The sequence below is a fragment of the Thermobia domestica genome, chromosome 15 (genome assembly GCF_964235325.1).
Source record: "Thermobia domestica chromosome 15, izTheDome1.hap1.1, whole genome shotgun sequence".
In the NCBI taxonomy this organism is placed as follows: domain Eukaryota; kingdom Metazoa; phylum Arthropoda; class Insecta; order Zygentoma; family Lepismatidae; genus Thermobia; species Thermobia domestica.
In genome coordinates, this window is record NC_137468.1 from 170,399,904 (window position 1) to 170,415,494 (window position 15,591).

General features: G+C 35.6%; 1 protein-coding gene across 2 annotated transcripts; it reads left to right on the forward strand.

Moving 5' to 3' along the window:
• Positions 1-2,935: 2,935 nt before the first annotated feature.
• On the forward strand, positions 2,936-14,858 carry LOC145671953 (uncharacterized). Of its 2 annotated transcripts, none has more exons than XM_081741148.1 (3): positions 2,936-3,791; positions 10,815-10,974; positions 13,516-14,858. In XM_081741148.1, the coding sequence occupies exons 1-3, from the start codon at positions 3,738-3,740 to the stop codon at positions 13,695-13,697; spliced, it is 396 nt and encodes a 131-aa protein (XP_081597274.1). In that variant the 5' UTR covers positions 2,936-3,737; the 3' UTR covers positions 13,698-14,858. The 2 variants fall into 2 exon arrangements, with proteins under 2 accessions (XP_081597274.1, XP_081597275.1); XM_081741149.1 differs by having other exon boundaries at positions 2,936-3,249.
• The last annotated feature ends 733 nt before the right edge of the window (positions 14,859-15,591 follow it).

Sequence of the window (15,591 nt, forward strand, 5' to 3'; positions counted from 1 at the left end):
ACATATTTCTATAACGGGTTCAAAGGATCGTGTAATTTTTATCTACAAAACAACACATTTCATTATATCGGAAAAGTGTAATGTCCTATTGAAACAACAGATAAACGTGCAGTTAGGCGAGCTATACACTATAGGATAGATCCTAGGAAATCTCTTACGATTTGTCCTAGAGTCAAAATCTCAACGTGTATGGCATCAGATCGCATGTCATTTCCTGTGTTCTGAACGATCCTATGAGATTTCTCTTGTTTAGAGCACGCTCTATTTCGGAAAGAAAATTCGTAAGATTTCGATTTAAGCGACATCAGGTAAGAGAAAGTGAAAACAAAACAAGTGAAAACACAACTGATGAGGAATCGTCTAATCGTACAGGTTAACTTTAGGTGTACCACTCGAAATAATTGTTGAAAAATTATAATTTATCACTGTTTCCTAAATGATTTACGTTGACCGACATGAAAATTATTCACATAGCATAAATAAAATCCCTCAAGAGAACCATCAAAAGCAATTGATGATAAACTACAATTCTTTTACGATTTACGTACAAATACAGGGTGCGGATATATAGCATATAAACTATAATGCAAAAAACGCAAACCAAGTTATGCTAGGTGGCCTCTGCAAAGTACGAATGCTATCTAACAGTCAGGGCAGGGCGAAGCCGGGGCCCCAGCGTCAGTCAGAGGGTGCAAGCGAAGGAAGCAGGCGCGTCAGTTAATATAGTGAAAACAAGTGGGTTTCGGCAACGATACGAGTTTGAATAGTAATTGTCATGGTATCGTGGTGGTAGCGCTGCACTTGTAAACATAAACTATAGCTTCTGTAAACTATACAGAAATAAACCGGTGGTGGAAAATAGTATCACCGGTCATCTTTCATATGCATCCACTTACGTAAATGTTTCGCAGAAGGGTCCAAAAGTAGGCAAAACATACAAAATTTACAGGAGAAATGGAAGATACAAGTACTTGGACCTAACCAAATCTAACCTAATGAAATTAACTAACTTAAACTAAACTAATATTAATAGAAATAAGCGAAATTTTATCACTTTTTGAAAATTAGCTGGAGCCATATACTAATATAATCTAACGTAACATAACCGTAACTAACCCGAACCAGCCTAAACTAAACTAATGTAAATAGAAACTACCGAAATTGTAACATTTCTTAGAAAAATTAGCTGGACTCTTTCTGCTAAACATTGTCTCTCACCTATTTTATCGGTCGTTAAATCATTTATAATAATTTTACACTAGTAAGCCTACAATTGTAAACATAAAATACAGCTGTATTACTTTGTATTTAATTCTGTTGTTTGCATAAATTTGATCCTTATAAATATATCTTTTCATGCAAAGGATTAAATTTCATTTGTAAATCTTCTAACATGTGGTGCACCAAAAGTATACAGCACCCTTCTGACATTTATGTTCTTTTTTAGAGGTATCCAATTTAACAATATAACGTCTGTTATTAATATCAGTGGGATGCGCAGTATGGTTAGCATAGTAATTCTTCAATTTTGTACTTTTATTAAATAGAACTATTTCACAATGTTGATACACGTCATTCGGTCAGACAGGAAAACTCTTCACGTGTATGGCACAAAAAGGGTAGGATTTCCTACAAGATATGTCATAACATTTTTCCGAAGATAAATCCTAAGACATTTCCTAGGATTGATCTCGTGGTGTATAGCGCGCCTTAGTTGCATATTTTAAAACTATATGAATGCAACCAAAAACGTTTGAAAACTAATATAGTTAAAAAGTTCCTTCGCCTCAAAATTGGCAATGGTTTTCCCTTCCATCTAGGAGACACCTATACGTATTAACTCTTGCTTAATGTCATATACTGGCGGTTATATGGAATTGAGTAACCCCCATTGCATAATGAATGTATTGAATCAGTAAGACTTAGTTTGACACACTAAACGCTTTGAAATGTATAATCCGAGAAAAGTAAGGTACTCACATTAATACTACTCCACACTTTAAGAATTACAGTTCCACACTCCTTTCCTACAGTTCCACAAAGTGTGGAGTATTCCACTCAATTTTAGGCCCTGGTTAATTAAGTAAACATCAAATTTCTAGAAACTCCAAGATGACAGGCTAAAGGACCATGAATCAGTAGTAGTTTGAGTTGTGTGAGGTTTTCAGAATTAAAGAAAAAAGGCATTAAAGTGTCCCCTCTATTCATGCCCCTTGACAAGAGGGAGTATTATACTGCATTCTTAAACTTATAACTAGTATTCGACACATATTTCAAGAATAGTTAATATACTCAATTGCAGTTAGGCCTACACTTTTATCGTTATAAGCCATGTTTATTTTTTTCGTCAGTTTGGTTTGAGAAGGTTCTAAGTGCAGTTAGAACCTTGTGTCTCTGAAAATGATCGTTTCAGTAAGAAAAGGTTCTAACTGAATTTTACTGATTGTCCAAAACAAGAAAAGTAAAGATCCATGTCCAACATCAATTATTTAAAAGCAAACCTTGTAGCCCTAGTAGCACAAACCATGGGGCCGATGTACTTTTATGGTCGGCATCGTCCATTTATCGTCCGGTCTTTTTCAGGACAATGTAGCACGTAGGCCCTATGTTCGAAATTGTCGGGAAAAAAGCATCCTTTTTGGAACGATTAACCGATATCGGCCCGATAATCAAAGTCGTCCAGAAAAGGACTGCCAATATTTGTCGGCATTTTTTTCCTCCCCTACATCGGGAGTTTGTCCCCAATTCTGAAATTAAGAAATTGAACGGAGAGATCTAAAATTATATATTTCGTTTAAATATTGTCAATTCCATTTGTTGTGCATCCAGATAATGGACTTGTGTGATAATGAATTTGTGTCACTAACAGACGTGTCTCGCGATTCGTTGCGTCGTTGTTAGCTGAAGTTTAGGAATGAGAATTCTGGGAGTAAAGGCGGATTTTCATGTGTCCTTTACCTCCGTGAGTTGCGAGCGATTGTGCTAAACAGCCAATGAAATCACGCATCGGAGATGGCGCGCTACACTCGCGTCAGAGTAGAAATTTGTTCAATTCTGACGGAAGTAGCGCGCGTACACTATTGTATTCACTGACTAACATGGCGGAGGTAAAAACAACGTTTGAAGAACTGCTCGTAGAACAAGTAAGAGAAAACGAATTTTTGTACAACCTTAAGCATCCGAAATACAAGGATTCAGTATTAAGGACAAAAACATGGCATCAAATTGCTGAGAATATTGGTATCGATGGTTAGTACTTTTATATTTGTGTAGTTAATTAGTTGTACTACCGGGAACAATAGATAGTTCATACAATAACTGGTATGTACAAATTATAAATTCCTATATAAAATAAAAGCAATGTAATTTGAAACTGCTTTAGTATGATTTATAAATATTTTTATTTGTTTTATAAAATTTATCCGAATCGGATTTTAATTCAAAGAAAAGGTTCCTGTATATTCCGTATTCTCGTCGAAGCTGGAAAATGGGGTGAACCCACCACATTTTCCTAACATACTTCCGACGGCGGCGTTTTGAAATATAATATATTCCAGCTAAAACGATAGCTCTCCTTCGGGAATCCATTATCACAAACCAAAGTCGCAAACTTTCTATTTTACGCATGCGCATTATCTAGGGAGTAGTAATTTGGCGCAATACACGCACGGATGTATGAAAACGAAAATAATTTACGGTGAATACGCTACATGTGATGCTTCCGTTCTAACGCGGGCATGAAAATCCGCCTTAAGGCAAAGAAGTTGAATGTTGAAGTAGAGCGGGGGAAGGTGAGTTGTGTTTCTTTATTACTTATAAATTAAATCTATGTATTTTCAGTAAATAATTATTATGTAGAAGTGCATATATGAGTTCCCTAAAGTTGGTGAAGAATTATCAACTTTCATCCTTAATGTAATTTGTAGGTATCAAGCTGATTGTTTTGCTTACAGAACGAGGCCATCAGCTTATATTATGCATACTCAACAAAAGTACATGAGAACATGCCCCTGTCTTGTCCAAAATTAAAGCCGTCGTATTTGTTCATTATATGTATGGTGCATGGTTTGAGCCATAGATACTAAAGGGCTTTAAAATAACACTCAAATGTACGGTTCGCTTGAGAAGAGGTAGAAAAAGAGCAGACACAACAGCAGGCCTGCATGTATGCATAAATTAACATTTTCAGGCATAATCCTTTTTGATAATTGTAAACCAAGGGTCACACATAAAAGAATGCCCCTATCAACACAAGTAACTTAAGGTAATGGGTTTACTCGAGCAGACGGTTCTGCCAAATAGAAAATTTATAGCTAAAACATACGGGTTAACTTTACAACGCCCGCTCCAGCAGGTATACTCACTCAGAAACGAGAAATTACACTCGAATAATTTTATGAAAATGGATCAAAACTTACCTAACCTTAAGCTGACCCGTTCCTAACCCCTACCCTACTTATTTCTATCTTACTTTACTCTACCCTACCCTACTCTACTATACTTTTTAAAAGGGCTCTACTTATCGATGCGCAGCTGAAGCGTGTCATGTAAAGTTTACCCAAATATACTGTGTGAACCTTTTTTCGTGAAGGATGAGAGTCTGAATATGAGTAATTACTGTTAATGGACAGTCTTTGAAATGAATTTTGGGCATTACTCGAGCAGAAGGTTCAACCTAATTTTCACACAATTAGTGCATTTTAAGGTTTCTTTTAAATGAGGAGCTAGTGCACAAACCATGAACCAACTTGTGCTAGGTGGCCACTAAAAAGCACGAATGCTATCTAACCGAGCCAGACAGGAGCGCAGCAAGGGGACCCGAGCGAGGGGGTGCGTCTATAGGGAGCAGGCGCGTCAGCGATAGAGGGCGTACGCACCAGCGAGAACAGTACAAAAATACATAAAATATCCGCAATAATTTTTAGCTTCAAAAGAACTTAAATAATTGTAATAATTTCTATCTTCAGAATGGCATCATTGCTTTCCCGGGTACAAATGGCCCGCTGCGAGGAGAAATTCATCTGTTCTTAATTTTTACTTTTTTTTCCACACTTCGCACAGTAGATTTTACGTTTCAACATACAATGACGCTGCAAAAACTTTCTGACATAACGCGCTTTATCACAATTCTTTGTAATAAAATTGTATGTTTGCATTACTTCCATCGCAAACGTCCAATGCTAACACGAACAGAATGTTCCCGCCGTTTATTTCCACCTTTGCATTTTTGTATTCTTCCGCTCCAGTAAATAGTTACACTTAGAATACGTTGACTGCCATTCAAAATGTATTTCAATATGATATCCAATAACAGTAATTACTCATATTCACATTCTTCTACTTTTATGAAAAGTGTTTTACACCGTATTTTGCTTATAAATTTTTTCAGTAGAACCGTTTGCTCGAGTGAACCCGAATTTTGAGTAATGGTGAAAGTATTGTATGCGTGTCTTCTTCCATTATACTCGTTCATGTGTGTACTTCCCATCGCTGGCGCGCCTGCTCTCTACGGACGCACCTCCTCGTTACCTCTGGTTCCCACTGCTGCCCTCCTGCCCTAATTCGGTTAGATAGCATTCGTGCTTTCTAATGGCCACCTCGTACAAGTTGGTTCATATTTTATGCACTGTAGTGTTTATGCCATATGTCACACTATATTTACTGAGCTCTCCTGAATTCAATCTGCAAGTAGTAATGGAGCTTCTTATTTAGTGCATGTTCTGTTAAAAGAAATACAAAGCTCTAATCTAACCCGAAAATGTAAGAGATGAGTCAAAATTTGATAGAACCTTCTGCTCGAGTAATTCCAAGGTAATTTTCGTCATTCTTTATAACAATTTTAAATAATAATAATGACTTGGTGTTACTCCAGTTGCGTAATCCTTTACAGGAGTGACTTCGTGGATTCAATAACGAAACCAACAAAATTGTAAATTGTGATTACTAGGAAATCTTAATTTATGGTCTTTGTATCTCGAACGAGAAAGGAAGCAGGTAGGCCTATGGTTGAATATGTACAAGACTATTTTTATATCGGCATAGGATCCTTACTGCGTCCAACAGAATGAATACGATTTTGGGTTCGGATCAGTTTATCTACACCAAGTAAAGTCAAATTTATATGAGAAACGTGATGTTAACGAAAGTGTGTTGGAGTGGGTAAACGCAAAGAGAATAACTTTCGGAGTCTCGAGCCATTGTATTTAGGATGAAATTCGTAAATATACGTAGGACTATATGTTCTTCCACCATAGTGGTGGTGAGAAACCTATGGAGGATAGTAAGTGATGTTAGGCCTAATTGCTATCTATCTGTAACGACATTTATTCTGAAGTTGACCGTCCACCTGATTTGCCTGATTTTCGACCGAAAGTATAATAAAAGCTCCTAGTAATAGTAGTAATAGGCAGTAGTAGTGATAGTGATAGTTATATGCCGAATTTTGCATATTTAAGTATGAATGATTTTTTTTTATTTATTAAGAAGGATTGGTGTATAGCGTATAATATTATTGAGTAGGGTAATATCTATTGCTTTGCACCTGCCGCCTACTCACGGGTTCAAGTCTCGACGGTGTCTATCGAACACAATGGTTTATTTCCAGTGCCCGTTAACAAATACTGTAGACTCCGTCCGCCCTTAGTTGTTCATCTGCTTGTTTAGGATGCTAATATCCATATTCATATTCATATTTATTTGCCTGTTCATAGCTTACAAATGAGGACAATTCTCAATTAAGCATTACAGTTGTCAGATATGATTTACATTCTCTATATATTATCAGTAAGATAAGTTTCCACAGAGTAATAGCTTTTTTCTAACAATAATTCTAACAGAGTATTTCTGAATATCCGTTTTTCGTTAATGTCCTTATACTTTGCTGGTAATTTGTTATATAATTTTGTACAATTCATATACACAGTTTTGCTAAAATTTGCATAATTCTGTTGGATAATATACATATTACAATTCTGCCTAGTATTGTGTGAATGAATCGTATTAGCTAAAGTAAATAAATCCTTGTGCTCTATTACATACATAATTGTGCGATATATATATAAACTAGGTAATGTCAATAATTTATATTTTTTAAAAATATTTTTACATGAGGATCGTTCAGGCATACTTAACATTATTCTAATATTTTTTTTCTGTATTCGGAATGTACTAGCACTTATTCTCGAATTCCCCCAAAATATAACACCATAGTTTATTATTGAAAAAACTTTGCTATAGTATAAGGACATGACAGCTTCCTTGCACAAACTACCTTGCAACCTACGGAATGCAAAGCAGAGTGAACTGAGTTTAGTATTAATGTATTCAACATGAGTATTCCATGTTAAATCTTCATTAACATATACTCCTAGAAATTTAATAGATGGTGTTTGACATAATTCTACAGTGTCTACAGTTATTGGTACAAGTTCATTTCTTTGGCCCGGGAATCGAAATTTGACAATGTTAGTTTTTCCTAAATTCATAGTTAATTTATTTATGTTTAACCAACTAATAATTTTTGTTAGCGTCTTTGTAGTGAGACTTTCTGCTTCATTTACTGAGTCTCCACTGACAAGAACATTTATGTCATCAGCATACAATGTTGACTTCACACAGCCTAGACTATTAACCAAATCATTAATATATACAACAAACAAAAGAGGTCCCAATATTGATCCTTGTGGTACTCCTTTTGTTACTTTCATTAAAGATGATTTAAACATTGTTCTTCTGCCATTTACCTCTTTACAGATGCCAACAGTTTGACTACGTTCAGATAAATACGACTTTATCCAATTGTTTGCCACACCTCTGATGCCATAAGAATACAATTTTTCTAGCAAAATACCATGGTCTATAGAATCGAACGCCTTAGATAAATCAACAAAAATACCAATTACATGCTTTCCTTTATTTATATCCATTGCTACATCAGAGATGAAATTAAAGTTTGCAGTGTTGGTTGACTTCTGGCTTTGAAACCCGTGTTGACTTGTGGATATTATATTATTTAAAAGGAAAAAGTTATTTAGTCGTGCTTTCATTGCTAACTCAAATATTTTAGAAAAGCACGACAAAACTGAAATAGGACGATAATTATTTAACTCCAATTTACTTCCCTTTTTATACACAGGTGTAACTCTAGCTAACTTAAGCCGCGTAGGAAAAATTCCTGTCAAAAATGAATGATTTATTATATGACAGAGTTGATGTGCAATAAGAAGAGAACTTTCCTTTACAATCATGGATGGCACTTCATCCCAACCTGGAGAGCTGGAGCTTTTTAAGCTTTTTATTATTTGTAAGATTTCCTCTGGTGTAGCTGGTTTCAGGAAAAGCGACTTAGTTATTCCGCTCTGTAGCTTAGAGTTATTTTCTTGATGAGCTATTTTGATTGGGTTAAATGTTTCTAAAGTTAAGAAATATTTATTAAAATGATTTGCAATCTTATCTGGGTTACATACTACTTGAGAGTTTACTTTTATTGCATCAATTCCTGTTATTTTTACCTTATTCATCTTACCATTAATTAACTTCCACATAGCTTTACTTTTGTTTCTCGCTGCTAAGATGTAATTTGTACTGTGTAAAAGTTTTGCTGCTCGTATGACTCTTTTGTATGTCTTCCTATAGTATTTTACATATTCAATAAATTGAGGTGTTACATCTTTACACGTTTTTAGTTTTTTTGATAACTCAAGTAGTTTGAGTTTAGAAGTCCTAATTCCTATAGTGACCCATGGTTTCCCCAACCTAACCTTACTGTAGTTCTTTCTGGGAAACGCAATATTGAATTGAAAGAGAAATGTATCTAGAAAAAAGTTAAATTTACCATCCGTATCACCAATTTCATATATTTTGTGCCAGGTTTCTTGTGCTAGCAAGTGCAGAAAGTAATTAATATTAGTTTTTGAGAAACATCTTTTTGTTATAACTTCTGATTGAGTAGGTACGAATATTTGAGATGAGTATCAATTCAAAGAAACAGACATGTTATGTAAAGAGGCACAGGGAAGCCGTAAGATGAAGGATAAAGAAAATGAACACTATAATTTAGTAGTCCGTTGTGCTCTGGCGAACGACGAAGTGCAGAGGGAATGTTGTACTGCAATTACACAGCTATCACATGTTTTGTTAAGAACTCGGTAAAGCCTGATTGAATGTTCTTTTTTTTAACCTTGACGAAAATAGCTCTTGTGGTAAGACAGTTGTATATGTCCACTATAAATAGTTTTGTACATGTTCAACACCCGGTTTTCTTTCTCAGTCGAGGCATGACCACTCTAAATGTAAATTTGTAGAGAGAACATTTTCGTTGGCTTCGCTGTTATAATCCACGAAATTGTTCTCGTTAAATATTATCAGAATGTAAATGAATAAAAACCTAACTTACCTAAACCATACTCTTACTTGCTTATCCCCGTTAGTTTATGGACTACAAACTCCAAGTGTTCGCCACTGAAATTAGTAAAAAATGCTCGCCACGTATTTGCAACACCTTCTGTTTTCATTTGTGGTTTAGGAATTGCGTGTGTATTACAATTACATACCCATTCTGTATGTAAAGGGCAACTCCATGGAGCTTTGACCTACAGTGTTACTATCGAAATAAAAAAAAAAGTTTCGTAATCTGCTCGTGAAATAACCATGGTGCATAATGCTGCACCACAGAAATCATTCTGTACTCATTCTTTCCAAGGGCCTCGCGCATGGGGGCAAGCATTCATCAGTATAATCAAATGTGTACTTGCATTTTTAAGAATATTTTGTGAAAATAATTTTGATTGTGCCTCTACGTTTTCCCTTACTTTCATATAGTGGGCGGAACTGGTTATATTGCATGCTCTAATATTGTTTATCTATAGCAGTAACATTATTGACAAGGCAGGTAATAGTGTTTGTGCACAAGAATTTTAAATGAATGTTTTAAAATATATTTGTATTAGGATGTTCCACGTGGTCGAATTTGACAGAAGCTCTGGAGGTGGGCTTGCACTTGTAAGGGATGAATGGATCACTCCCAGAAAAAAAGAAACTTAATGTTAATACGTACCATAATGTTAATGTACTAATGTAATACGTACTTAATGTTAATGTCGTACCATAATGTTACGAAATGTTACGGTTTGGTAAAGAAAAGGTCACAAAGAGTCACGATACTTCATTTTGGAATTTTAGTATACACCCTGCATGAGCTCAAGTAGTACATCTGTATAGCATATTAGACATAACGTCTCTCATATTGGATTTCACTTTATTTCCCCAAAGTGCAATAGGTTCTGGAGACATACCAATTTCATGTAAAGTTTTCTCAGAAATTCACTGATGATGTTTTACCGTTGAGAAGTTTTTGCATGTGACGTGTAAGTGATAGTTGGTTCTTCGGAAAAGTAGGTATGTCCTTGAGGAAACTTTCGAGCAGCGCATTGGAACACACATTAAGTGCATGTATTAAATGCGTAAGTAGGTTATGCAGTCAGTTAAGTGTGTTAAAGTAGGTTATGAAGTTGCATTTTGCAAAGCATTAAACAGAATTTAAGCATCTTGTACCTGCATTACCTGCTGAAGGTCAAGAGAACGAACATATTTATCTTCATGTCATGCGAGGGCATCTTTGTTCGAAATTGGGTGTGCCTTCATCTCTTGATTGTGTCCTTGTACATAGACAATTAATATGTACGATTTGAATTGTTCCTGGCAGCGAATATTACGCAATTTTACTCGGGTTTTTCATATATATATTTCAAATGATATGCTTCTGCATGTAATCTACGTCAAATTTCGCTCTAAATGTCTAAGTGTTTTTATTGCAGGAGCTACAACTGAGCCTTGTAGAAGGAAGAAAGGTACAACACATCGTACGAAGAATATTGGAAAAACTATTCTGCAATAATTTGACACTTCAATTTAACTGGACAGGCAAGCACAACAAGAAACCTCTCAGGCACCTGAAATTGATGGATATTCTACTAGGTGAGTATTCGGGATGCTTTCAGTTGTAGGCTTCTAATACTCTGTAAGGAAGGCCTCACCGTTGGTTTGTCTGTGTGTAGCGAGTTTCAAATCAGGGATCCCCTATAAGTATCATGAAATTTTAACATTTTTAAAGCTGTAGGATACATACTTCAAATGGCTCACCTCTGGTGCGTGGAGACCCCGGATTGGACCCAGTTCATGCCATGCGGGTTTGTGGACACTATGTGCGTGGGGTTTCTAGGAGTTCTCCGTTTTTTTCCCCCATCTTCCATTCCATCAATCACCATCCATCCATCCGGTCTGAACCAAAGTTGCAGAAGGACCCTAAAATATATTCAAACTCTCGACTGTTAAATCTTGCTGTTGTTTCAGATTCTTTGGACAGTTCCTGTTCCATTCCTGTCAAGGTGCATTTTTCTCGTGCGATTTAAATGCATTTTTGGTTCCGTATATCCCCTATGGCTAGGTAGAAGGAAATTCATTCAGTTTTAATGTTTGGACTGTAATTTAATAGGTAACATTAATAATACCAATAATGTGTTTTCTGTATACTGTAACGAAAGAAAAGAATATTTTGACTGTCAGGTCCCCAGATAGTCCCGCCTTCCAACCGTTGAGGAGCGACCGCTCTCCAACTTCTACTATTGAACTCCGCATGCATGCATGCAAGAAAAGCATCTGTCGCGGGTGTGGATGCTACGATTTCTGTCAGTAAACTATGCATGCGAGTAGTTACTGTTGTGACTGGATCCAGTTGAATTAGTTTGCATAATTTAGGTGGTTTGATTGACTGGCTGCGTTTAATTAGCGTCATCAAATTTTTATGATTTTACTGGAACTGTAAATTGCTGAACATACATTTTTTCGTTTTGCTGTTGTTTAGGAGGAATAGGATAATAAAGTAATTTTCTTACAACATTAACGACTATTTTAGGGTAAGTTAATGTCATGTACTGCATTTTAGAAGTTTTTCTCTATACGTTATACTTCATGTTGGAATGTTACTTGTCAGGATGAATGTTATGTATTCATTTTTTATTCCTTGTGCTTGTTCCTAAATATGTTTATGACAAATATGTTACCTTTACCGTCTGTACTCTAGAGGCTGTAGTTGTTTTTATGGTAGCATTCTTACTAGTACATTTACTGGAGCCGCGTTGGCTCATTGGTAGAGCGCTCGCCTCTGGTGCATAGAGTCCTTGGTTTGATCCCGACCCGTGGCATGTAGGTTTTGTGTTGAAGAACCACCGTGTGCGTGGGTTTCATCGGTGTGCGTGGGTTTCATCGGTGTGAGTCAAAGCTACTTAAAGCCTTTTAAAAAATTAAAAATTCAATATACCTATTACTGCTATTATTCTCTATTCCATCTATACATGTGCAGTTTGTATATAAAGGATGCCGCCTTCTATGTGTGGGGGCTAGTGCCATAAATAAGTCATCGTCCGCGAGAACTTGTGGAAAACACCCCCGATAACTAAATGGTCAACTAGAACCCTCATTTCTGGCATTTGACAACCGCTCGTCAAGTCCACGTGGGGTACTTAGTTGCCACAGCTCCAAACGCTGTCCTTTCAGTCAGTGATTAGAAGGTTGCTGTTCAACATATATAGTTTTCTTATACATATATATTATGCTCGATTATAGCGAAATGTGGAAGCCTGACATCTGTTTCACATTAGTGATAGTATTGGGAGTGAGAGTAAGAGATACGAGACACAGTGGGTGCTGCGACATTGCAACCACGTAAATGCGGTCAAAACAGGGATAGGGGGAGGAAGAGATACTGCTGTAAAATCCAGCAGGGGAAGTTCAAACAATTAGCCGAACTGCACATCTATAGATGGAATACACAATAATGCAACTGACGTCTTTCGGAACATCATTTTCCATAAATTCGACATACCTGCAAGACAGAAATAAGCACCAAGAGGATAAGATTATCTTAGCTGAGATTTTCCAGGATTTTCCTCAGCAGCACCAAGCATATGTCCCAATCTTACCGTATTAATAGGGCGTTCTTGTCACCTTCTTACTATCCCGGCCAATCCAAATCTCGATAATTAAAAATGAATTGAATCCTGTGAAATTAATCTTGAGTCAAAACAAAAATAACTACCGGTGATTGATAACATCACGTAAGAACATGTTGCTTTATATTAGTCAACAATTTCCTATAATAAGGTAGTGTTATTTAAGAATAGCTAGACCAAAGCCCACCCGTGAATGGACAACTATAGTTACGTAAATAACCCTCCCAGAGTAGACGGCGTAAACGTTTCAACGAGGTTAGTCCAGTGAATCAGATGCATTTGTCCCAGTCTCCCGAAAAGTATGAGGTAGTAGATAGGAGCTAGGAAAAAAAATTACATCAGCATAGAATTTAATTCCTGATTGTAGTATGCCGATCAAATTTAAGAGTCATTGCTCCACAGATTTCCTGAAGAGTGTATCAATTTCTTCACATTGTATTTTACATGTAATATATTTTAGGATATGTTAACAGAATCGCAACACTAATTTCTTTGTAATTGTTTTCAGGTGCAGTTCGGAGAAGCCCATACGCATTGAATGCTTCTGAATGTGAAGTGCATTCCGTAATACAGAACTGGTTTCGCCACGTTAAAGACAGGGATGGTGGACGTGAATCGCGTAGACAGAAAACTGGTCGTGGTCGAGATGCGCCACAACACCCTGAAACGGAACGCGTTGTTATTGTGTAAGAGAAATAACATGGTTGTCTATCTTCAGAGTGGAAAAGAGAAAGAGGACAGGTACTACTTTGTCTTCAGATTGTTTACATAAGTGCCTTCTTATTCCAGACTTTTCGGCATATGTTTGCATTCCTTTCTGTAACATGAAACATTTTTACTAATGCGTATATGTCATGTATGAAGACTTCTCATCATAGATTTTTTCCAGGACACACATGATTTTCCAGTATGTTACAAAAAATGAAAAATCAACGTTCCAAATGAAAAATTTGAAATGTACGAGTTACAGTACAGACGAAAATCTGTAAAATATGGTATTACGGGTGCTAGGAAAATTTGTTGACAGAATGGACATTTCGAGTATCCCTGATGACAAGGATATCCAAAATGTATGTTCTGTTACATATTTTTCCAGTGTAGTTATAGAGGGTTTTGCCAGGACTAACTCTTACTTTTCACATTTTTCATATTGAACGTTGATTTTGCATTATTCACAAGAAATGAAAAATCAAAGATTCCTTGGTAGAATCTGCACAACAAGTTCGTTAAATTCTACTTGCTTTCCCAGGATGTTTTTAGTTTTTACGTAACAATAGTCTAGTAATGATTAAAATAGTCTTCTTGTAACTTAATTACAAACTGGTTTACTTGAAGTTTCAGTTTTGTTAAGAGCTTTTATTAACTCTCACATTTAAATGCGGAAGGAGGACTTGAAAGCAAGGATACTTAGTGCTTGCATTTCAACTGAAGTTGAGTTTTGTGCGATTTTTTTTTTCATAGAAGGCTAGGTAGTGAGATATTTTCGGTAAAGGAGCTTTTATTTTTTAAGAACATCTACTGTTTAGTTTTTTGCGTTGTCAATTCTTCAGTTAATCTATGCTATGTAAACCTCTATAAATAGGTGTAACAGGTATGCTTCTGATTTTTACTTGTACACACATTACTGAACATGATCAGTCTGTTCAGTAGAATATCTTACGCGTAGAACTCGAGCTTCAACTGAAACTGGAATTCTACTAATATGTTTAATAATTGTTTCGAAAAAGGAAATATGCATACTAAACAGACACGTTTCGTTGTTTTTATTTACAATTTGTATGTTTTGTATTTTTATATGACTTCTTGAGCCGTTTTGTTTTGTAAAAAATCTGCTGAAATATATAGTATGTACATCACGATAAAGTAATGCGGCTTCTGCACATAAATATATGTTTCATTTCTTTTAACCAATTTTATTATTATTATTATTATTATTATTATTATTATTTCTGTGAAACTGAAGAATAAAAGTTCATGTATATTTCTTTCCAAATGTATTTTTTCATTGCTTTGTAAGACCTTATAAAAATCATCGTATATCCTATAATTACATTAGAAAATTATAATTACTCCGTATCCGCACATGAACGCAGCCGGAACATAGGCGTCGGAATTTAGAGAAAGATTAATGTTAAATGTAATGTAAACGTACGCTCATATCCAAAATGATTATCACATATCTATAACTGTCTTCTTGTAAGAATATAACTTGATAGTGATCTTGCAGGGTACTTTTATTACTGATACTATGTGTATAATCGAGAAATGTATATTTGTGGTAAATTTAATAGGAAAAGAATTATAATTACGAAAATTAGAATGAGTAAAACAAAATGTTGCTAAATGGACAAGAAAGTTTTAGTTTCGTTTTATTGTTCTTATTTATTGCTCTTTTGACATGAAATTTGCCACATACACGTCTTTGCCGAATACACACCTACTAACATTATAAGAAATAACGGGCGAATTCGTTATCAAATTATATTCTTATATTTATATACATGGGACAATAATTTGGAATGAGTGTACATATTAATTCAAGTAAATTGTTAAAGATTTTTTTTGGGCAAACTTTCTTTTGAAT